At 61.2% G+C, this 21,890-nt stretch overlaps 2 protein-coding genes across 5 annotated transcripts; both read left to right on the top strand.

Annotated features, from left to right (window-relative positions):
- Positions 1 to 90: 90 nt before the first annotated feature.
- TNNI3 (troponin I3, cardiac type) lies at positions 91 to 7,004 on the top strand. 3 transcript variants are annotated; one of them, XM_079759543.1, is made up of 9 exons: positions 91 to 168; positions 2,534 to 2,685; positions 2,974 to 2,986; positions 3,111 to 3,191; positions 3,629 to 3,670; positions 3,945 to 4,076; positions 4,937 to 5,026; positions 5,359 to 5,535; positions 6,897 to 7,004. In XM_079759543.1, the coding sequence occupies exons 2-9, from the start codon at positions 2,675 to 2,677 to the stop codon at positions 6,978 to 6,980; spliced, it is 630 nt and encodes a 209-aa protein (XP_079615669.1). In that variant the 5' UTR covers positions 91 to 168; positions 2,534 to 2,674; the 3' UTR covers positions 6,981 to 7,004. The 3 variants fall into 3 exon arrangements, with proteins under 3 accessions (XP_079615669.1, XP_079615671.1, XP_079615670.1); XM_079759544.1 differs by having other exon boundaries at positions 106 to 226; XM_079759545.1 differs by lacking the exon at positions 2,974 to 2,986 and having other exon boundaries at positions 2,534 to 2,698.
- Positions 7,005 to 10,643: 3,639 nt separating this feature from the next.
- TNNT1 (troponin T1, slow skeletal type) lies at positions 10,644 to 19,353 on the top strand. Of its 2 annotated transcripts, XM_079759522.1 has the most exons (11): positions 10,644 to 11,017; positions 11,264 to 11,296; positions 12,077 to 12,098; positions 13,114 to 13,177; positions 13,458 to 13,574; positions 13,829 to 13,906; positions 15,135 to 15,248; positions 15,390 to 15,499; positions 17,737 to 17,827; positions 17,947 to 17,987; positions 19,222 to 19,353. In XM_079759522.1, exons 1-11 carry the CDS (start codon positions 10,669 to 10,671, stop codon positions 19,265 to 19,267), a joined length of 1,065 nt encoding a protein of 354 aa, XP_079615648.1. In that variant the 5' UTR covers positions 10,644 to 10,668; the 3' UTR covers positions 19,268 to 19,353. The 2 variants fall into 2 exon arrangements, with proteins under 2 accessions (XP_079615648.1, XP_079615649.1); XM_079759523.1 differs by lacking the exon at positions 11,264 to 11,296.
- The last annotated feature ends 2,537 nt before the right edge of the window (positions 19,354 to 21,890 follow it).

The following is a 21,890-nucleotide window of genomic DNA, read 5'->3' as shown; positions in this document are numbered from 1 at the left end:
TGGGAGTGGGGAGGGGCCAGGAGAGGTCAGGAGAGGACAGCCAGACCAGATTCCTGGTTTTCCAAGTGGCCTGGGAGTGGCCTTCCCAGTGCTGTGCCTGAGTGCCCCCCCACACACGTGGGTCCTCATATAAGTCAACAAAATGGATTGCCTGGCGACCAGCTTCGGGTAAGGACACTGGCCATCAGGTGATGGAAGGACAGACAAGGCTCCCGCCCTCATGGAGGTGGCAGTTTAGGGAGGGGCTGGGGGCCTGGACTCCTGGGTCTGAGGGAGGAGGGGCTGGGGGCCTGGACTCCTGGGTCTGAGGAAGGAGGGGCTGGGGGCCTGGGCTCCTGGGTCTGAGGGAAGAGGGGCTGGGGGCCTGGACTCCTGGGTCTGAGGGAGGAGGGGCTGGGGGCCTGGGCTCCTGGGTCTGAGGGAGGAGGGGCTGGGGGCCTGGACACCTGGGTCTGAGGAAGGAGGGGCTGGGGGCCTGGGCTCCTGGGTCTGAGGGAAGAGGGGCTGGGGGCCTGGACTCCTGGGTCTGAGGGAGGAGGGGCTGGGGGCCTGGGCTCCTGGGTCTGAGGGAGGAGGCTGGGGGCCTGGGCTCCCTGGTCTGAGGGTGGAGGGCTGAGACCTGGGCTCCTGGGTCTGAGGGAGGAGGGCTGGGGGCCTGGGCTCCTGGGTCTGAGGGAGGAGGGCTGGGGGCCTGGGCTCCTGGGTCTGAGGGAGGAGAGGCTGGGGGCCTGGGCTCCTGGGTCTGAGGGAGGAGGGCTGGGGGCCTGGATTCCTGAGTCTGAGGGAGGAGGGCTGGGGGCCTGAGCTCCTGGGTCTGAGGGAGGAGGGGCTGGGGGCCTGGGCTCCTGGGTCTGAGGGAGGAGGGCTGGGGGCCTGACCTCCTGGGTCTGAGGGAGGAGGGGTTAGAGGCCTGGACTCCTGGGTCTGAGGGAGGAGGGGCTGGGGGCCTGGACCCCTGGGTCTGAGGGAGGAGGAGGGGCTGGGGGCCTGGGCTCCTGGGTCTGAGGGAGGAGGCTGGGGGCCTGGTCTCCTGGGTCTGAGGGAGGAGGGGCTGGGGGCCTGGACCCCTGGGTCTGAGGGAGGAGGAGGGGCTGGGGGCCTGGGCTCCTGGGTCTGAGGGAGGAGGCTGGGGGCCTGGGCTCCCTGGTCTGAGGGTGGAGGGCTGAGACCTGGGCTCCTGGGTCTGAGGGAGGAGGGCTGGGGGCCTGGGCTCCTGGGTCTGAGGGAGGAGGGCTGGGGGCCTGGGCTCCTGGGTCTGAGGGAGGAGAGGCTGGGGGCCTGGGCTCCTGGGTCTGAGGGAGGAGGGCTGGGGGCCTGGATTCCTGGGTCTGAGGGAGGAGGGCTGGGGGCCTGAGCTCCTGGGTCTGAGGGAGGAGGGGCTGGGGGCCTGGGCTCCTGGGTCTGAGGGAGGAGGGCTGGGGGCCTGACCTCCTGGGTCTGAGGGAGGAGGGGTTAGAGGCCTGGACTCCTGGGTCTGAGGGAGGAGGGGCTGGGGGCCTGGACTCCTGGGTCTGAGGGAGGAGGGGCTGGGGGCCTGACCTCCTGGGTCTGAGGGAGGAGGCTGGGGGCCTGGGCTCCCTGGTCTGAGGGTGGAGGGCTGAGACCTGGGCTCCTGGGTCTGAGAGAGGAGGGCTGGGGGCCTGGGCTCCTGGGTCTGAGGGAGGAGGGCTGGGGGCCTGGGCTCCTGGGTCTGAGGGAGGAGGGCTGGGGGCCTGGATTCCTGGGTCTGAGGGAGGAGGGCTGGGGGCCTGAGCTCCTGGGTCTGAGGGAGGAGGGGCTGGGGGCCTGGGCTCCTGGGTCTGAGGGAGGAGGGCTGGGGGCCTGACCTCCTGGGTCTGAGGGAGGAGGGGTTAGAGGCCTGGACTCCTGGGTCTGAGGGAGGAGGGGCTGGGGGCCTGGACTCCTGGGTCTGAGGGAGGAGGGGCTGGGGGCCTGACCTCCTGGGTCTGAGGGAGGAGGCTGGGGGCCTGGGCTCCCTGGTCTGAGGGTGGAGGGCTGAGACCTGGGCTCCTGGGTCTGAGGGAGGAGGGCTGGGGGCCTGGGCTCCTGGGTCTGAGGGAGGAGGGCTGGGGGCCTGGGCTCCTGGGTCTGAGGGAGGAGGGCTGGGGGCCTGGATTCCTGGGTCTGAGGGAGGAGGGCTGGGGGCCTGAGCTCCTGGGTCTGAGGGAGGAGGGGCTGGGGGCCTGGGCTCCTGGGTCTGAGGGAGGAGGGCTGGGGGCCTGACCTCCTGGGTCTGAGGGAGGAGGGGTTAGAGGCCTGGACTCCTGGGTCTGAGGGAGGAGGGGCTGGGGGCCTGGACTCCTGGGTCTGAGGGAGGAGGGGCTGGGGGCCTGACCTCCTGGGTCTGAGGGAGGAGGGGTTAGAGGCCTGGACTCCTAGTCAGAGTGAAGGGGCCGGATTCCCAGGCATCTCTGTGTCGGGATGATCCAGCTGGAGCACCGCCCGCCCCACCCCTCACGCGCCCCGTTATCTCGCATCCTGGGCAGGGGGAGGGGGAGCCGTATATTTAGTCTCTGCCCTCGCCCTTTATCAGTGTCCTCAGTGAGGCCTGAGCAGCCCGGACGAGACTGAAGTCCCTGGGGCCTTCAAGGTCACCCCGGACGCCCCCTCGCTGACTGTCCAAGGGCCTCTTATCCCTTCTCTGCCTCCTCCAGCTCCCGGCCGGAGTCTCAGCATGGCGGACGAGTGAGTGCAGCCGGTCTCCTGAGCGAGCCCGAGGCAGGGGGAGTGGGGGATCTCCTGCAGGGGTGAGGCCTGCGAGGCTGGACCCCTGGCCTGAGAAGAGAGGGGGGAATCAGAACTCCTGGGGGTCGGAGTCCGGTAAGAGTTTGGGAATCAGACTCCTTGGACCCGAGACGGGGAAGCTGGTGGCAGGACCTCTTGGTCAGAGGGGCTTCTGGGGTCCCTTTGGAGACGGACGGGACAGACCACAGGCCCAACATGAACCCCCTTTCCTGCTTTCTCTCCCCGCAGGAGCGGCGATGCGGTGAGAGGGGCAGGGCTGGACCTCCGGGCGGAGCGGGGCGGGGCGGGCGGCTGCAGCCCTAGCGGAGGGCAGGGAGCGGGAATGAGGGTCCGGGTGGTGACGCGGCTCCGCCCCCTGACCCCAGGCTGGGGAGCCCGCACCCGCTCCCATGCGACGCCGCTCCTCCGCCAACTACCGCGCCTACGCCACCGAGCCGCACGCCAAGGTGAGCCGGGCCCGCGCGGTGGGCGGGGCCTGGATTCAGAGTCTTAGGAGGTTACCCTGCACCTTGGGGGAAAGGGGCGGGGCCATGGTCGTGATGTGGGCGTGGTTTTGGGCTTGGGCGGAGCCCAGGCGGATGACGAGAGTTTGGGGGTGGAGTTTCGCACCGGACCGGGCTCGGATTGGTGAGCGCTGCCTATGGGCGGAGTTCTGTTGCTCGTGGGAACCGCGATGGCTTGCGAGGTGGTGGGCGGTGCCTAGCCAGAGTCAGAGGCCCAGATTGGTGGATTGGATTGAGGGGCGTGGCCTCTCGTTCTCCGAGTGCTGGAATTGGAGGCGGGCTCAAATCTGGGCCGGGCTTGAGGGGGCGGGACGAAGCCCCTCCCACTGCCTACCTTTGCGTCCCCCTCCCTGCTCCTTCCTCTCTCCTCATCCCCGCAGAAAAAGTCTAAGATCTCCGCCTCGAGAAAACTGCAGCTGAAGGTGAGAGCCGGCCTGGAGAGGGAGCCTGGGCGTCCTTGTGGGGCGGAGCTTGAGGCTTCGCATGTGTGAGTGGGTGGGGCTTGGAGAGTTGGGTTTGGGGGCGGGGAGACCCTCTCTGGAACAGCGGGCCTTGGGATGCTGGACCTTGAGGGGGCGGGACTCTGAAAGACCGAAGTCCAGAGCTGGGATTAGAGGACCCGGGCGGAGGCAGCCTTCCAGCGGATCTTCATCCCGCTTCCCCGACCTGGGTTGAGGTGCGGCCTCCCCCCCGCAGACCCTGATGCTGCAGATAGCGAAGCAGGAGCTGGAGCGCGAGGCCGAGGAGCGGCGCGGGGAGAGGGGGCGCGCTCTGAGCACGCGGTGCCAGCCCCTGGAGCTGGCCGGGCTGAGCTTCGAGGAGCTGCAGGTACAGGCTCTGAGCAGGGTCCCCGGCCCAGCCCGAGGCCCTGGGCTCCTCTGTCCAGTCTTGCATCTTGGGGCTCGGGTACAGTCACTATCCTTCTTCCTCTTCTGCTCAGGACCTTGGGGCCCAATCTCCCAATTTTTACCCTCGCGAGTTCAGACATATGTATGGCCCGCAAGCTGCCTACAGTCTCAAAACCCAGAGGTCGGTTCCTCTGTCCCTGGTTCTGTAGATTCTCAGGGTTACTGCCTCTGGAGTTCTGCTTTGTTCGAAGTTTCCCAGAGACCAGCTTCCGTCTGCTTCACAACCAGATATCCAGCCCCCAGCCCTTCGGACGTAGGAGTCCAGGCCCCCAGCCCCTCCTCCCTCAGACCCAGGAGCCCAGGCCCCCAGCCCTCCTCCCTCAGACCGGGGAGCCCAGGCCCCCAGCCCCTCCTCCCTCAGACCCAGGAGTCCAGGCCCCCACCCTCCTCCCTAAGACCCAGGAGCCCAGGCCCCCAGCCCCTCCTCCCTCAGACCCAGGAGCCCAGGCCCCCAGCCCTCCTCCCTCAGACCCAGAAGCCCAGGCCCCCAGCCCTCCTCCCTCAGACCCAGGAGTCCAGGCCCCAGCCCCTCCTCCCTCAGACCCAGGAGCCCAGGCCCCCAGCCCTCCTCCCTCAGACCCAGAAGCCCAGGCCCCCAGCCCCTCCTCCCTCAGACCCAGAAGCCCAGGCCCCCAGCCCTCCTCCCTCAGACCCAGGAGTCCAGGCCCCAGCCCCTCCTCCCTCAGACCCAGGAGCCCAGGCCCCCAGCCCCTCCTCCCTCAGACCCAGGAGCCCAGGCCCCAGCCTTCCCCTACCACACATGCCACCTTTCTTCGTCAGGACCTGTGCCGACAGCTCCATGCCCGCGTGGACAAAGTGGACGAGGAGAGATACGATGTGGAGGCAAAAGTCACCAAGAACATCACAGAGGTGGGGGGCACGGGCAGTGGGGGTCCCGTCAGGGTGTGAGGCCGTGCCTGGGGCTGCGGTCTCAGCCTGGGCCCTTGCGGGGGAGGACCCTGGGGACCCAGGTCAGCTCCCTGTGTCCGGCAGGGGGCGGGCAGAAGGCTGGCTACAGTATGGCCAGGCGAGGCTGTTCCAGGCAGGGGGAGCGGGACAGCAGAAAACACGTGAAATGTGTGACCGGAGCGCCCAGTGTTGGTGAAGGAGCGGAGGCGTGGACAGGGAACCGTGAGATGCGGGTAGCTGCGCGGGGATGTGTCCCTGGTTCTCCACTCCCCTTGTCCCCCCCGCCTCCCCAGATCGCAGATCTGACCCAGAAGATCTTTGACCTCCGGGGCAAGTTCAAGCGGCCCACCCTGCGGCGGGTGCGGATCTCCGCGGACGCCATGATGCAGGCGCTGCTGGGGACCAAGGCGAAGGAGTCCTTGGACCTGCGGGCCCACCTCAAGCAGGTGAAGAAGGAGGACACGGAGAAGGTGAGCTGGCTGGGCCGGGAAGGGGGCCTGGCGGAGCGGGTGTGGGGCAACAGTCCCAGGGCCGGGCCTCAGGGCGAGGGCTTCTGGAATTTGGGGGAGAAGAATCCGGTGGGGGATCTTCAACAGGGAGCACAGGAGGGCACAGGAAGTGCAACAGGAAGGCAGGAAGTAGGAGGGGGAGACTAGGAGTGCATTGGGAGAAGGGAGGTAGCATGGAGTCAGAATGGGAATGGGGGTTACAGGAAGTGCATGAGAGAAAAGAGAAAGGAAGTGTGAGAGGGAGACAGGAAGTGTGGGAGGGAGACAGGAAGTGCAGAAGGGAGACAGGAAGTGCAGGAGGGAGACAGGAAGTGTGGGAGGGAGACAGGAAGTGTGGGAGGGAGACAGGAAGTTTGGGAGAGAAATAGGGAGTGCAGGAGGGAGACAGGAAGTGCAGAAGGGAGATAGGAAGTGCAGGAGAGAGATAGGAAGTACAGGAGGGAGACAGGAAGTGCAGGAGGGAGACAGGAAGTGCAGGAAGGAGACAGGAAGTGCGGGAGGGAGACAGGAAGTGCGGGAGGGAGACAGGAAGTGCAGGAGGGAGACAGGAAGTTTGGGAGAGAAATAGGGAGTGCGGGAGGGAGACAGGAAGTGCGGGAGGGAGACAGGAAGTGCAGGAGGGAGACAGGAAGTGCAGGAGGGAGACAGGAAGTGCAGGAAGGAGACAGGAAGTGCGGGAGGGAGACAGGAAGTGCGGGAGGGAGACAGGAAGTGCAGGAGGGAGACAGGAAGTTTGGGAGAGAAATAGGGAGTGCGGGAGGGAGACAGGAAGTGCAGGAGGGAGACAGGAAGTGCAGGAAGGAGACAGGAAGTGCGGGAGGGAGACAGGAAGTGCGGGAGAGAGACAGGAAGTGCAGGAGGGAGACAGGAAGTTTGGGAGAGAAATAGGGAGTGCGGGAGGGAGACAGGAAGTGCGGGAGGGAGACAGGAAGTGCAGGAGGGAGACAGGAAGTGCGGGAAGGAGACAGGAAGTGCGGGAGGGAGACAGGAAGTGCGGGAGGGAGACAGGAAGTGCGGGAGGGAGACAGGAAGTGCAGGAGGGAGACAGGAAGTTTGGGAGAGAAATAGGGAGTGCGGGAGGGAGACAGGAAGTGCGGGAGGGAGACAGGAAGTGCAGGAGGGAGACAGGAAGTGCAGGAGGGAGACAGGAAGTGCAGGAGGGAGACAGGAAGTGCATGGATCAAAGTGGATGGGATGTTGAGGGGCAGGGAGTGCTCCAGAACCTGACCTTTGGTCAGACGTCCAGAGTGGCCCCGCGGGCTGGAGGGCAGTTGGAGGAGATTTGAGGGAAGGCATTCTAACCTCTGACCCCGTTTCCCCAGGAAAACCGGGAGGTGGGAGACTGGCGCAAGAACATCGACCTGCTGAGTGGCATGGAGGGCCGCAAGAAGAAGTTTGAGGGCTGAGCTGCCGGCCCGCCCACAGCCCTGAGGAATAAAGCTTGTCAGAGCTGGGAGAGGCTGTGTGTGTGTCTGCCACCTGGGGCCAGGGTGTGGGAGTCCGGTGATCGGAGGGTCGGGCCCGGAAGCCACAGGCACACCAGGGGCAGAGCTGGACCTCCAGCAGGGGGCGCTCTGGGTGGAGGGCACAGGGATGCTGAGGCCCAGGCCCACAGGGAGACACACCGAGAATGAAAGGGAGAGCGGGAAGCCAGATTCATGGGAAGAAGTGCGAAGACCCGGAAACTGGAGAGGGAGACACACAGGCAGGGAGACGAGAGAGCTGAGGCAGAAATCAGGGCCCTGGCGGGGTAACTACAGGGACACAGAGCCAGAGAGAGACAAGCTTGGGGTCACAGACAGACACCCGGGAGACGGGAGACAGGGGCACCAAGAGAGGCAGACACGCAGGCACCCACAGATGCAGCGACAGGCATGCAGAGACCTTCGGCTGGTGTGCTCAGTGGTTAGAGTCTGGCCTGAGCACTGCGGATCTCGGGTTTGATTCCTGGCCCAGGGCACTGGCCCCGTCTGCAGCTTCCACCCCAGCCCCAGTCGGGGCGCATGCGGAAGGCAAGCAGTCCCTGTGTCTCTCATCAATGTTTCTCTCTCTCTCTCTCTGTTCCTCCTCCTCTCTCCCACTCTCTAAAACGTCATTGGAAAAATATCCTCAAATGAGGATGAACAAACAAACAAACAAAAGAACGCTTGGAGGGACATGCGAGGGAAGAACACAGAGAGCACCCAAAGCAGAGGCCCAAGGGAGACGCGGAGAAATGCACAGAGAGGGAGACAGAGAGTGCAGACAGCGGGACAGGGGCCGGGGAGAGAGACCCACAGGCCCAGAGGGGTGAGGGGTGAGGGGTGAGGTGCTCGCTCACCAGGGCTGGCTCCCCTGGAGGTCAAGGTCGTGGCTTGGCAGGGAAGGAGGGACAGAGATACCATAAAAGGCCCCTGTCAGATGGAGGTGGGGGGGGGGGGGATAAGGTCGAGCGGGCCTGACACCCCTCCCTCCCCCCTCCCCCACGCACACCTGCTTCCCTGCTTTAGCGCCTGTTGTCACCAGGGTGGAATCCAGGGCAGACAAAGGGTGGGGGCGGGGAGGGGGGAGACAAAGAGGGATGGAGAGACACACGGTGGAGAGTCCCAGAGACAAAGGAGAGACAGAGAGACAGAATGGGGGACAGGAGCCTGGGACAGGGGAACCGTCCGCGCACCCGCCATCCATAGGCATTCTCGCCCTGGCCAGTGTGGCTCAGTGGATAGAGCGTCAGCCTGAGGCCCCAGGGGTCCCGGGTTCGATTCCCGGTCAGGTCACAGGCCCGGGTTGTAGGCTCGATCCCCAGTGTGGTGCGTGCAGGAGGCAGCCGATCCATGATTCCCTCTCATCATTGATGTTTCTGTCTCTCCCTCTCCCTTCCTCTCTGAAATCCATAAAAATATATTTCTTAAAAAAATGCATTCTCCAAGGGCCTCCGTGTGCTGAGCCCAGGGGTTCAAGGCAGAGAGTGCCACCACCACGTGTAGTGCCCCAGGGCGGGGGTGGGGAGCAGGGGGGCCCTGAGCTCCAGGAGGCGTTGATGGGGGGAGAAGGCTCCCAGCAGCCAGCGAAGGCCGGGATCATTGACGTGGAGCCCGGCGGGGGCGGGCAGCCTCTGCAGGGGGCGCTGGGGGAGAAGGGGGGCGAGGACTAGCGTTTGGGGAAAGGCATTCTCCCCTCCCTCCCCCCGGGGGCGGGGCTGAGCGCACTATAAACGGGGTGCTGCAGCTGCCCTCACGTTCATGCCTCTGCAGACCCAGCCTTAGGTAAGGCTTCCTGGATCCGGGTGGGAGAGGCGGGGTGTGGAGGGGAGGGATGAGGCGGAGGGGCCTGGAGGTGAGCATTTGGGGGACACAGAATTTGGGGGCGCCTGGATTGGGGTGTCCCAGAAAATAACCTCAGGCCCTCGGAAGTCTGAGTCAGGGAATCTCAGAACGTGGGGGTGTCTAGCCTTGGATGGCATCCAAGAGTCTGAATGTCAGGAATGTGGGGGATCAGAACTGGGGTTCTAGGAGTTGAGGGTCCAAGGTCCGTGCTCTTGTGCTTGGAGGGGGCGGAACGTCTCGTGTCATCATCAGGGGCATCGGGAATTGGGGCTCTGAGTCTGGGCACCCGTTTTGGGGTCTAACGATCCTGAGGTGTCAGAAACCACGGTTTCCGAATCCGGGCCCGGGCCCAGTGAGTCTGGGCGTGTCTGTGGGCACTGGGGTTTGGGCAGCTTGGGGCCCGGGGGGATGCCAGAGATTGGGGGTGTCTACTAAGGGGTGAGGGTGAGGCCTGCGGAGAGACGCTGCTCTGGGGTGTCCCGCCTCCGCCCAGGCTGTGGGTGAAGGTGGGGGAGGCAGGTGGGAAGACCCCAGCCAGGCGGGAGGGGGGGGTCAGGGTGGGGGAGGGGAACGGGTCTGACTGACTCTCCCCGAAGCCCCCCCTCACACACACTCAGACCCTTTTTAGGAGATGTCCTCTGTCCTCCGGTCTAGGGCATCCCCCCGAAATAGCCCCTGGGGGTGGGGCAGCTATTGTCTTCAGGCCGCCCGACTCCCAAATGCCTCTCCTAATCCCACTGGGATCGGGTTCCCAGGGCCTGGTCATAAGACAAAGGAGGACAGCTGGGGCGGGGGGGGGGGCGCGCTGGGCCAGACCGCACCTCCCCAAGCTCTGAGTCCTCACTCGGCTTAGGAGGCAAACTCCAGACCCAGGAGCCCAGGCCCCCAGCCCCTCCTCCCTCAGACCCAGGAGCCCAGGCCCCCAGCCCCTCCTCCCTCAGACCCAGGAGCCCAGGCCCCCAGCCCCTCCTCCCTCAGACCCAGGAGCCCAGGCCCCCAGCCCCTCCTCCCTCAGACCCAGGAGCCCAGGCCCCCAGCCCCTCCTCCCTCAGACCCAGGAGCCCAGGCCCCCAGCCCTCCTCCCTCAGACCCAGGAGTCCAGGCCCCCAGCCCCTCCTCCCTCAGACCCAGGAGCCCAGGCCCCCAGCCCCTCCTCCCTCAGACCCAGGAGCCCAGGCCCCCAGCCCCTCCTCCCTCAGACCCAGGAGCCCAGGCCCCCAGCCCTCCTCCCTCTGACCCAGGGGTCCAGGCCCCCAGCCCCTCCTCCCTCAGACCCAGGGGTCCAGGCCCCCAGCCCTCCTCCCTCTGACCCAGGGGTCCAGGCCCCCAGCCCCTCCTCCCTCAGACCCAGGAGCCCAGGCCCCCAGCCCCTCCTCCCTCAGACCCAGGAGTCCAGGCCCCGCCCCTCCTTGGGGACTCTCCCCCCCCCCCCCCCCCACTCCCTCTGTTCTCCTTGGTCCTCAGGTCGCACCAGGATGTCGGACACCGAGGAGCAGGACTATGAGGAGTGAGTGATGTGGCGGGAGGACTGGGGGCTGGGGAAGTGGGGACCCTCTCCCTCCTCCCGTCTAACTCTCTCTCCCTCTTTCCCCGGGGTCCCCGCCTGCAGGGAGCAGCCGGAAGGTGAGTGGGGAGGGCGCCTTGGGGGCGGGCCTCCTGGGAGGGGCGGTGCAGAGAGGCGGGCCAGCCCACCCTCCCGGTTTCCGGAGCGTTTTCTTGTTTATTTTCTTTTTAATATTTCTTTATTGATTTCAGAGAGGCAGGGAGAGGGAGGGAGAGAGAAACATCAATGAGGAGAGAGACTCATGGATCGGCTGCCTCCTGCACGCCCCCTACTGGGGATGGAGCCACAACCCGGGCCTGTGCCCGGCCCGGGAATCGAACCCGGGTTCTCCTGGTTCGTAGGTCGAGGCTCAGCCACGGAGCCCGGCGGGCGGGGCTCGGCGGTTCCCAGGGCGCTCTCCGCGCAGCCGGTGGGAGACGCTCACCGCCCCCCGCCCCCCGCCCCCCACACCCCGCTGTGACTCCAACCGGGGCCTCCGCCGCCCCGACCCCGGCTCCCCGGCTCCTAACGGCCTCTCCCCTTTGCCCCCCGCCCCTTCCAGAGGAGGAGGCTGCCGAGGAGGAGGAGGAGGAAGGTGAGGCCCCGGACCCCGCAGGCTGGAGCTGGATGCGGGGCCGGGGAGGGGGAGGGGGTCTGGTGGGGGACCTCTGTCCCCCGGTGGCAGCTGGGGTGGGGGCTCCCGACGGCCTGGGTTTCAGTTCCTCTAACAGCCTCTCCCCTCTCTCCCCTCCCGCACCCCGCACCCCGCACCCCTTGGTGGCCGCTCCCCCTTCCCGCACCTCCCTCCCCCAATCCTCGCTTCTCCCCTGCGCCTCCCCAGCCCCCGAGGAGCCGGAGCCGGTGGTAGAGCGAGGTAACCGCGGCTGCTTCGCTTCCCGAGAATGATTTCGGGGCTTCCCCCCCCCCCCCCACCCCCCGATATCCTCGGGAACCAGAGTCCCCGGGGGACTCTCTCCCGCCGCCTCCACGCCCCGCCCCAGACGCGGTCCTTTAAGCCGCGAGAGCGCGCGCCCTCTGGCGGTCAGGAAGGGAGTCGCCCCGCGGCGACTCTAACCCGTTCCCTTCCTCCTTAAAGGGACCGACACCCAAGCCTTCTCCCCGCCCCCTCCCCGCCTGGAGGGAAGCTTAGAGAAGAGTTGGGTGTTTGCGGGGAGGCACCCGCCCCCACCTTCACCCCCGACCCCGTCTGTCATGTTTCTCCTCCATATACATTCGAAGGTCGGGGCCTGGGTTGCAGAGGGGTCAGGCGCCGGGAGTCTGGGTGTCTGTGTCCCCCAGGGGCTGGGGGCTGGGGACGCCGAATGAAGAGCGGGCTGGGGGGCCCCTGCACTGCTAGGTCCTGATGGAGGAGGGCGGGAGCTCTGGGAATGTCGAAGGGGGAGGGCCTGGGGCCTGGGGTCTGGGGTTTGTCCTTCTGGGTCCCCAGAAAAGTGGGAGGGGTCCCCATGCCAGTTCTGAATGTATATATGATGCGTGTGACCCTCTTTTCCCCTTTGCGGCCACCCTGATTTCCCTTCCCGACCCCCCAGAGCGGCTGGATGGGGGAACTGGGCTCCTGGGGGCAAGGCTTGGGGGCTCCCTCCTCAGCCCCTCCTGAGCTCTGGCTAATTCTCTCTTTGTGTCCCTTCACCAGAGGAGGAGCGCCCCAAACCAAGGTGAGATCCCAGCGGGGTGTGTGTGTGTGTGTGTGTGTCCCGACCACACCCCCTGAGTATGCCGCCCACCTCCAGAGACAGGGTGGGGGGAAGGCAGCGAGAGAGAGGAGGGCGGGCTGACGCACCCCTGCAGCCCCCTCAATACAAATATAATGTGAGCTCTGCACATAACTAAGTTTTTGACTATTTGTACCCTGGCCAGTGTGGCTCAGTGGATAGAGCCTTGGCCTGCAGGAGGCAGCCAATCAATGATTTGCTCTCATCATTGATGTTTCTCTCTCTCTCTCTCTCTCTCTCTCTGAAATCAATAAATATATATTTTAAAATATTTTTACTAGCCGCGTTTTATAAAGACAAAACACATAAAACTAATCTTTTTCCTCCCCTCAAAAACATTGTTATTGATTTCAGAGAGGAGGGAGAGAAACATCAGTGATGAGAGAGAATCACAGATCAGCTGCCTCCTGCACGCCCCACACTGGGGATCGAGCCTGCATCCCCGGCATGTGCCCTGACCGGGAATCGAACCGGGACCTCCTGGTTCCTAGGTGGATGCTCAACCACTGAGCCACGCTAATCTTTTTTTTTTTATATATATTTTTATTGATTTCAGAGGAAGAGAGAGGGAGAGAGAGACAGACCCATCCATGATGAGAGAGAATCATGGATCGGCTGCCTCCTGCACGCCCCACACTGGGGATGGAGCCCAGACCTGTGACCTTGACCGGAATCCAACCTGGGACCCTTCAGTCCGCAGGCCGACGCTCTATCCACTGAGCCAAACCAGCCAGGGCCAGGCTAATCTTAGTATCGTATCTATTCAGCCTGTGACCTGTGAAATTTCATCAATGCAACATGTAATTAACATAAAACGTGAGAGTCGTTTGTAGCAAGTCCTGGAAGTCAGATGTGTGTTTCCCTGAGTCCCCGGTGCCCAGAACCCTGAGTAGCTGGTGGCGGGGAGGATCAGGGACCTCCCACCCTCACTGTCTTCCTCTTCTTTCCGTCCCCTCAGCCGCCCCGTGGTGCCTCCACTGATCCCCCCAAAGATCCCGGAAGGGGAACGTGTGGACTTCGATGTAAGTAACATTCCCCCCCACCCCACAGCAGCTGCTAGCCCTTAGGCCGCCTTGACCCAAATCAGAAAAACGCGCCTCCTGCCTCCTCAGGGGATTCAATCCCAAAGCCAAGTAGGGCCCGAGCACGGTGCTTTGCTGCCACCTGCTGGCCATGGACGGAACTGCCAACGCCACCGATTCCGGCGGGCTGGGGGTGGGGGTGGGGGGGGTGGGGGGTTCCCTCCTGAGGCCTCAGGGGCGCTGCCCCGGAGTGACGGGGCGCCCACGCCGCGCCCCGCAGGACATCCACCGGAAGCGCATGGAGAAGGACCTGTTGGAGCTGCAGACGCTCATCGACGTGCACTTCGAGCAGCGCAAGAAGGAGGAGGAGGAGCTCATTGCGCTGAAGGACCGCATTGTGAGTCGGGGCGGCCGTGGGGCTCCCCCAAGTCCTCCTCCACTCCCCCCGGTACCGGCCTCTGGGTCTTGGGGGAAACGGAGAACAGGTCCTGTCCAATACAGTCCCGAGGCCGAGACGTTCGGAAATGGACCCACCACGTCTGGCCACACTCAAACTTGTGCACTTTTTTTTTTTTCTCTTGACCTCTTCTGGGGAGGGGTCGCGGGTGGGTGGAGGTGCCTGCACCCCCTCATTCCTCTCCGTTCCCCCAGGAGCGGCGCCGGGCGGAGAGAGCGCAACAGCAGCGCTTCAGAACCGAGAAGGAGCGGGAGCGGCAGGCCCGGCTGGCGGTGGGTGCCTCCCTGTGGGAGCCCCAGTGTCCCATTCATGATATTCTCTGGGGTCCCCCCAACGGTCCTCGCGCTGTGTTATTCAGGGACCTTTCCGTTGGAAGGAACAGGAACCCCCACCCAGGCTGGATTCAGCAGAAAGAAAGTTTTATTGGCTCCTGTCCAACCAAAGTCTAGGGAGAGCCTGCTTCAGGCATGGCTGGATCAAGCGGCTCAAACACATGCTGTCACAAAGACCCCGTGTTTCTTTTCCCGTCGCTTGGCCCATCTTTCCGTGGATGTCTCGGTGACCAGCTCCTCCCTGTTTGCTCTGAGCCCTGATAACCCTGCATCCCGTCTGTCCCAGGCAAACTGGAGTTGTCCCCCGCCCGTAACTGGTGAGCGTGTTGAGAACGCGTCCGTGGCTTCAGGCCTTAGAAGCGTGATCGGTGGCGGCATCCAAGAAGTGCCCACCTGGGCCACTTTTTTCTTTAATATATTTTATTGATTTTTTACAGAGAGGAAGGGAGAGGAATAGAGAGTTAGAAACATCGATGAGAGAGAAACATCCATCAGCTGCCTCCTGCACACCCCCTACTGGGGATGTGCCCGCAACCAATGTACATGCCCTTGACCGGAATCCAACCTGGGACCCTTCAGTCCGCAGGCCAACGCTCTATCCACTGAGCCACACCGGTCAGGGCTGGACCACTTTTAAGGGACGGGAGCAGGGAGGTGTGGTGGGCAGAATAAGGGTGTCCCCAAGCAGCTCACATCCTGGTTCCTGGGACCATCCACGGGAAAAGGGACTCTGTGATGTGGCTAAGGATCTGGAGACGGGGAGATGGTCCGGGGTGATCCAGGTGGGCTCAGTGCCATCACGAGCGGCCTGGTGGGAGGCAGTCTGAAGGGTCGGGGAGCCCTACCCGGTGTGGCTCAGTGGATAGAGCGTGGGCCTGCGGATGGAAGGGTTCCAGGTTCGATTCTGGTCAAGGGCATGTACCTTGGTTGCGGGCACATCCCCAGTGGGGGGTGTGCAGGAGGCAGCTGATCCATGTTTTTCTCTCATCGATGTTTCTAACTCTCTCTCCCTCTCCCTTCCTCTCTGTAAAAAAATCAATGAAATGTATTTTTTAAAAAGGGGTCGGGGATATCTGAAGAGGGAGGAAGGGGCCAGGAGCAAAGGGGTGCAGGCAAACCCTGGAATCCGGGGAAGGTCAGGCCTCGGGGTTGAACCCGTTTCCCACAGGAGGAGAAAATGCGGAAGGAGGAGGAGGAGGCCAAGAAGCGGGCCGAGGATGACGCCAAAAAGAAGAAGGTCCTGTCCAACATGGGGGCCCATTTCGGGGGCTACCTGGTCAAGGTGAGTTCAGCGCCAGGGCCTGAGGTCTAGGTTCCCAGGAAGGAGGTGACTGAGGGAGGGGCTGGGGCCTGGGCTCCTGGGTGTGAGGGGGGAAGGGCGGGACCTGGACCCCCACTCCAGGCGTCCGCTCCCAATGCTCAGGCAGAACAGAAGCGGGGGAAGCGCCAGACGGGGCGGGAGACAAAGCTTCGCATCCTGTCGGAGCGGAAGAAGCCTCTGAACATCGACCACATGGGCGAGGAGCAGCTCCGGTAGGTGGGGAGGGAGGCGGGGCGGTAGGGGCGGTGGGCGGGGCGGTGGACAGGGCGGTAGGGGAGGGAAGTGGGGTGGGGAGGTGGGCGGGGCGGTGGTGGGGAGGGAGGCGGGGCGGTGGGCGGGGAGGTAGGCGGGGAGGCCTGGGTGAGACAGGGAGCTGGGGGCCCTCCTAGGATCCGGGCCGCAGATGCGTGGTGCTGTGTGGCTTTGGGCCAGTGCCTCCCCCTCTCTGGGCCTCTGTAGCCTCCTCTGTAAAACACGTCACTGATACAGGGCCCACTCTTTGTGGGTGCCCAGACCCGTGAGTGGAGGTTGGCAAGATGATATTTTATGTCCATTTTCTCACCCTACAGCAGCTCAGTGGATAGAGCGTTGGCCTGCGGACTGAAGGGTCCCGGGTTCGATTCCGATCAAGGGCACAGGCCCCAGTGGTGGTGGGCTCCATCCCCAGTCAGGGGTGTGCAGGAGGCAGCTGATCAATGTTTCTTTCTCATCATTGATGTTTCTATATCTCTCTTCCTCTCTGAAATAAATTAAAATATATTTAGAAAAAACAATACAAATCTTTTTTTAAAAAAAAAAAAGAATAAATTTGGACCCTGGCTGGTTTGGCTCAGTGGATAGAGCGTCGGCCTGTGGACTGAAGGGTCCTGTGTTCAATTCCGGCCAAGGGCACATGCCCAGGTTGTGGGCTCGATCTCCCCTCCCGTAGGGGGCGTGCAGGAGGCAGCTGATCCATGATTTTCTCTCATCATTGATGTTTCTATCTCTCTCTCTCTCCCTCTCCCTTCCCCTCTGAAATCAATAAAATATATTTTTTTAAAAAGAAAAAAATTGGCACCAAGAGTGTGGCTCATTGGCTTAACATCGACCCAAGAACCAAGAGGTCCCTGGTTCAATTCCCGGTCAGGGCACATGCCCGGGTTGTGGGCTTGATCCCCATTAGGGGATGTGCAGGAGGCAGCTGATCAGTGATTCTCTCTCATCAATGTTTCTGTCCCTCTCCCGTCCTTTCTCTCTAAAATCAATAAAAACACATATTTTTAAAAAAGGAATGAATTTGGCCTCTAGTCACCGAGATCTGCCTGGAGCAGCCTAAAAGACAGAGCTTCGGTGTTTCATGTCGCAGAAACTGGGGGCCCGGTGTTGATGTGGAAACGCCACCAAATCATCAGAGACCCAGATTCCTATGTTCCTGCCCCCCCACTTTCGGCCCAATGTTTCCATCCTCCATCTCGCCTCCTGGTCCAAAATGGCCGCTGGCGCCCCAGCCATCACACCCAAGCAGCAGGAGGAAGTTGTGAGGGAAGAGCCACAAAAACTCTGTTGGAGGCCCCATCCTGTGACTTACTGTCATCCCACTGACCACCCCTGCCTGCAGGGAGGTTGAGGAGAGAGGCTTTTAACTAGGCCTATCACAAAATGTTCGGCTTCTTTTTTCTTTTCTTTTTTTTAAATATATTTTTACTAGAGGCCGGTGCAGGACATTTGTGCACTGGGGGCGGGTCCCTCAGCCTGGCCTGCGCCCTCTCGCAGTCCGGGACCCCTCGGGGGATGTCTGCCTGCCGGCTTAGGTCCCTGGGAGCTGGCCTAAGCTGGCAGGCAGACATCTCCTGAGGGGTCCTTAGTGCTGCCGTGGAGACGGGACAGGCTCCCGCCACTGCTGCTTTGCTCGCCAACCAGGAGCCCGGCTTCTGGCTGAGCGGTGCTCCCCCTGTGGGAGCGCACTGACCACCAGGGGGCAGCTCCTGTGTTGAGCATCTGCCCCCTGGTGGTCAGTGCACATCATCGCCACTGGTCGTTCTGCAGTTCTGTCAATTTGCACATTAGCCTTTGATTATATAGGATTGATTTCAGAGAGGAAGGGAGAGGGATAGAGAGTTAGAAACATCGACGAGAGAGAAACATCGATCAGCTGCCTCCTGCACACCCCCTACTGGGGATGTGCCCGCAACCAAGGTACATGCCCTTGACCGGAATCAAACCTGGGACCTTTCAGTCCGCAGGCCGACGCTCCATCCACTGAGCCACACCGGTTAGGGAGGGAGCGGGCAGAGATTTTCAAACCATTTGCTTCCGTTCATGTTGAACATCCCCCCCTCAAATATTAACGCAACGGCAGAACGGATACCACATTCAGAGTCGCGCCGTGTGGCTTTGGACAGTCCCCTCACCCTCTCTGAGCCGGGGGGTGGCCAGGCCCCCCATTCTGACCGCCTGTCTGCCCTGCCAGGGCCAAGGCCCAGGAGCTGTCCGACTGGATCCACCAGCTGGAGTCAGAGAAGTTCGACCTGATGGAGAAGATGAAGCAGCAGAAGTACGAGGTGAGACCCGCGTGGCCTGGGCCCCGGGCTGGGCTGGGCTGGGCTGGGGCAGGGCCGGGCGGGGGGGCAGGCCTGTCCCCCGGCTGGCTGTCCCAGCATCGCCCCCACTCCTTCCGCAGATCAACCTGCTCTACAATCGCATCAGCCACGCCCAGAAGTTGTAAGTGTGACTGAGCCCCACACCCTGGCTCCCTCGTGCCCTCCGCCCCTTCCTCTGGCTTTGTCCCCCATTCCCTGTCACTGCCCTCTGACCTCTTCTCTCTTCTGGGGCCCCCATCACCATCGCCACATCCCTCTATTTTATTTTTATTTTATTTTTAAAAAATATATTTTTATTGATTTCAGAGAGGAAGGGAGAAGGAGAGAGAGAGAAACACCAATGATGAGAGAGAATCGTTGATCGGCTGCCTCCTGCCCACCCCCTACTGGGGATCGAGCCTACAACCCAGGCATGTGCCCTTGACCTGAATTGAACCTGGGACCCTTCAGTCCGCAGGCCGGCGCTCTATCCACTGAGCAAAACCGGCTAGGGCTTATTTTTATTTTAAAAAAATATGTTTTATTGATTTTTTTTTACAGAGAGGAAGGGAGAGGGATAGAGAGTTAGAAACATCGATGAGAGAGAAACATCGATCAGCTGCCTCCTGCACACTCCCTACTGGGGATGTGCCCGCAACCAAGGTACATGCCCTTGACCGGAATCGAACCTGGGACCCTTGAGTCCGCAGGCCAATGCTCTATCCACTGAGCCGAACCGGTTAAGGCTCTATTTTATTTTTAAATTTATTTCAGAGAGGAAGGGAGAGGGAGAGAAACATCCATGATGAGAGAGAATCGTTGATCGGCTGCCTCCTGCACTCCCCACCTGGGGATCGAGTCGCAACCCTGGCATGTGCCCTTGACCAGAATCCAACCTGGGACCCTTCAGTCCACAGGCTGATGCTCTATCCACTGAGCCACACCAGCCAGGGCCATGTCCCTCTAAGTCACCGGTTCTCAAGGATGGGGGTGACCTTGCCCCCAGGGGATGCCGGGCAAAGGCACGCTGTTGGCTGTGCCCCCTGCACAGTGCTCCTGGCCTCCAGTGGGTGGAGGCCCCGGAGGCTGCTCAGCACCCTCCAGGGCCCAGGACTGCGCCCCAGAGCAGAGACCCGGCCCCCAGTCGTGGACGTGACCCCCAGCAGCACGCCCCCCAACACCTCGACTCAGCACAGACACCCACTCCACGTGACACTGGGGTCTTGGACCGTGACCCCCACCGCCCCAGCCAGCGAACCCCAATGAGAGCGCACTTGCCCGCCTCTTCCTCTGGGCCTGGAGGGCGGGCATCTTGGGGGTCCCATCTCAGAGGTCTGAGGAGCCCTCCCTCCTGACACCCCCTCCTTCTCCCGCAGCCGGAAGGGGGCAGCGAAGGGCCGCCTGGGAGGCCGCTGGAAGTGAGGACGGGGCGGGGCCGCCCCAGGTGCCGGAGTCCTGGGAGTGCTCGTCCCGTTGGTGTCCTGAAATAAAGCTCCGCCCGCGGGCACCTGCTGAGGTCGTTGTTTTTATTATTATTATTATTATTTTAAATATATTTTATTGATTTTTTACAGCAAGGAAGGGAGAGGGATAGAGAGTTAGAAACATCCACGAGAGAGAAACATCAATCAGCTGCCTCCTGCACACCTCCTACTGGGTGTGTGCCCGCAACCAAGGTACATGCCCTTGACCGGAATCGAACCCAGGACCCTTGAGTCCTCAAGCCGACGCTCTAGCCACTGAGCCAAACTGGTCAGAGCTTATTATTATTATTTTAAATATGTTTATTGATTCAGAGAGAAAGGGAGAGGGAGGTAGAGAGAAGCATCAATGATGAGAGAGAATCATGGATCGGCTGCCTCCTGCACGCCCCACACTGGGGATCGAGCCCGCAACCCACATGTGCCCTGACCGGGAATGGAACCTTCTGGTTCATAGGTCAGCATTCCCTGCAGGCCGGGCTTACACAACCTTTTGAATATACCAAAGAACTGTTGCATTGGACGCTTGCAAATGCTTTCGGTATGTGCATCGTATCTGAATGTGGGAATGCAAAACCAGGCCCTGGCTGGGTGGCTCAGTTAGCTGGAACATCGTCCCCACACACTAAGGTTGTGGGTTTGATCCCGTCAGGGCACTTATAAGAATCAACCAATGAGCGCATCAATACTGGAAACAACAAATCGGCGTTTTTCCAAAATCAATGTAAAAAGGAGCTTTTAAAAATGAAATGCAAAACCGAAGCCTAATAAAGGATTTTACAGAGGTGCCCCTGGGAGGATCCGCTGAGTGGCACCCGCATACCTGTCCTTGCTGCTCCACCTGGCGGCTTTCAAACGGGAGCACGTGGGTCTGGGGCCCGGCCCCCAAATCCCAAGTAACATGGCTCAAGCAAGATCGCAGGTTTCTCTTGCATGTAGGAGTCTGAATTGAGACTCCCTGTTTCGTGAAGTTGTCAGGCTCCTTCAAGTCCTTCTTTTTTTCTTATTGATTTTTAGAGAGAGGAAGGGAGAGATAGCTAGCTAGGTAGAGAGATGGATGTGGGAGAGAAACATCTATCAGTTGCCTCCTATAGTCGCCTCAACTGGGGATTGGACCTGCAACCTGGGTATGTGCCCTGACCTGGAATCGAACCCACAACCCTTTGGTGTATGGGATGACACTCCAACCAACGGAGCCACGCAGCCAGGCTAGCTCCTTCATTTCTGAGGCTACATTTCTCGGGGGTTGTGTTATGGACTAAAGGTTTGTGTCCCCCCCCCCCCCAAATCCATATGTTGAAGCCCTAACCCCCCGCCCCATGGAATGGTGTTTGAAGGTGGGGCCCCTGGGAGGTGATTAGGATTAGATGAGGTCCTGACGGTGGAGCCCCAATGATGGGATTAGGGTTTTTTTCTAATTTTTAAAATGTATTTTTATTGATTTCAGAGGGGAAGGGAGAGAGAGATAGAATCATCAATGATAGAGATTCATGGATCAGCTGCCTCCTGCATGCCCCACACTGGGGATCGAGCCTGCAACCCAGGCATGTGTCCTGACCGGGAATCGAACCATGACCTCCTGGTTTACGGGCTGACACTCAACCACTGAGTCACAACAGCCGGGCGGGAACATCTTTGTTATTACTTGAAACCATTGACGTTATTTCCACCCGCCATGAGGAGGGCTTGCAGCTCCAAGGTCAAGCATTGACCTTGGATAACTCCAGGGTTAGCATTGAGAAAACAGGACTGAGGGCAGAAGGGAATTTTAACGAGTGGAGTCTGAAAATGCCTGCGCACAGCCAACGTCTTGCACCTAGCAGATACTTTACGCCCGCTGTCTCAACAACCCCAGAGATGGAGAGACTGGGCCAGGCCCCAGAGCTAGGAAGGGGGCCGAGACCAGGTTCCAACTCAGGACTGCCTAAGCCACAGCTGGAATCCTTAACCATGGCAGTGGAGTAGAATTTTTAAAATAGAAGTTAAAGTCAATTAAAAATTGCTGAGAGAGCTAATGGTGGGAGTGCGCCCTGCAGATCCTTCTGTGGGTTGAGCAGATACCTCAAATTGTGTCTCCCACACACAAATGGTCACTGTCACCCAAAAATGCAGATGGATTTCACACCAAAGCTTATAGGCACCATAAGCAGAAGCACCCTAAACAGCACCCACCCAGCGACAGACACAATTGCAAATGCACACGATTATAATGTGTCACCATATGCACAGGCATGGAGACATATCAAGCAACCTAAGGATGATTTACTGCCTAAGGAGGTTGATAGGTAGGTGCATGAGAAGAGTGGGGGTTGAGGACTACATATCCCAAGAGACATCGAGACTGGTATGCCTTTTTGTATCTATGGCCTGTCCTCCCAAAGCCTCGTGGGATTTGTAGTTTATTTCTTTGCACAGGCCCAAGGACTTCAGAGTGGGTAGAGTCTGTTGCTTCTGTCCAGATTTCAGCCCCTTTCTGTGTGTCTTTATTCTGGTCTCAGAGTGACTGCATCTCTCTCAGTTGGGACTTAGGTGCAGGATACTTCAGGTGAGGATTATTTCTTGCT

This window comes from Cnephaeus nilssonii (assembly GCF_951640355.1).
Source record: "Cnephaeus nilssonii genome assembly, chromosome: 20".
Taxonomy (NCBI): Eukaryota; Metazoa; Chordata; class Mammalia; order Chiroptera; family Vespertilionidae; genus Cnephaeus; species Cnephaeus nilssonii.
Note: the sequence above shows the minus strand (reverse complement) of the source record. Positions and strands in the feature narration are given on the sequence as shown.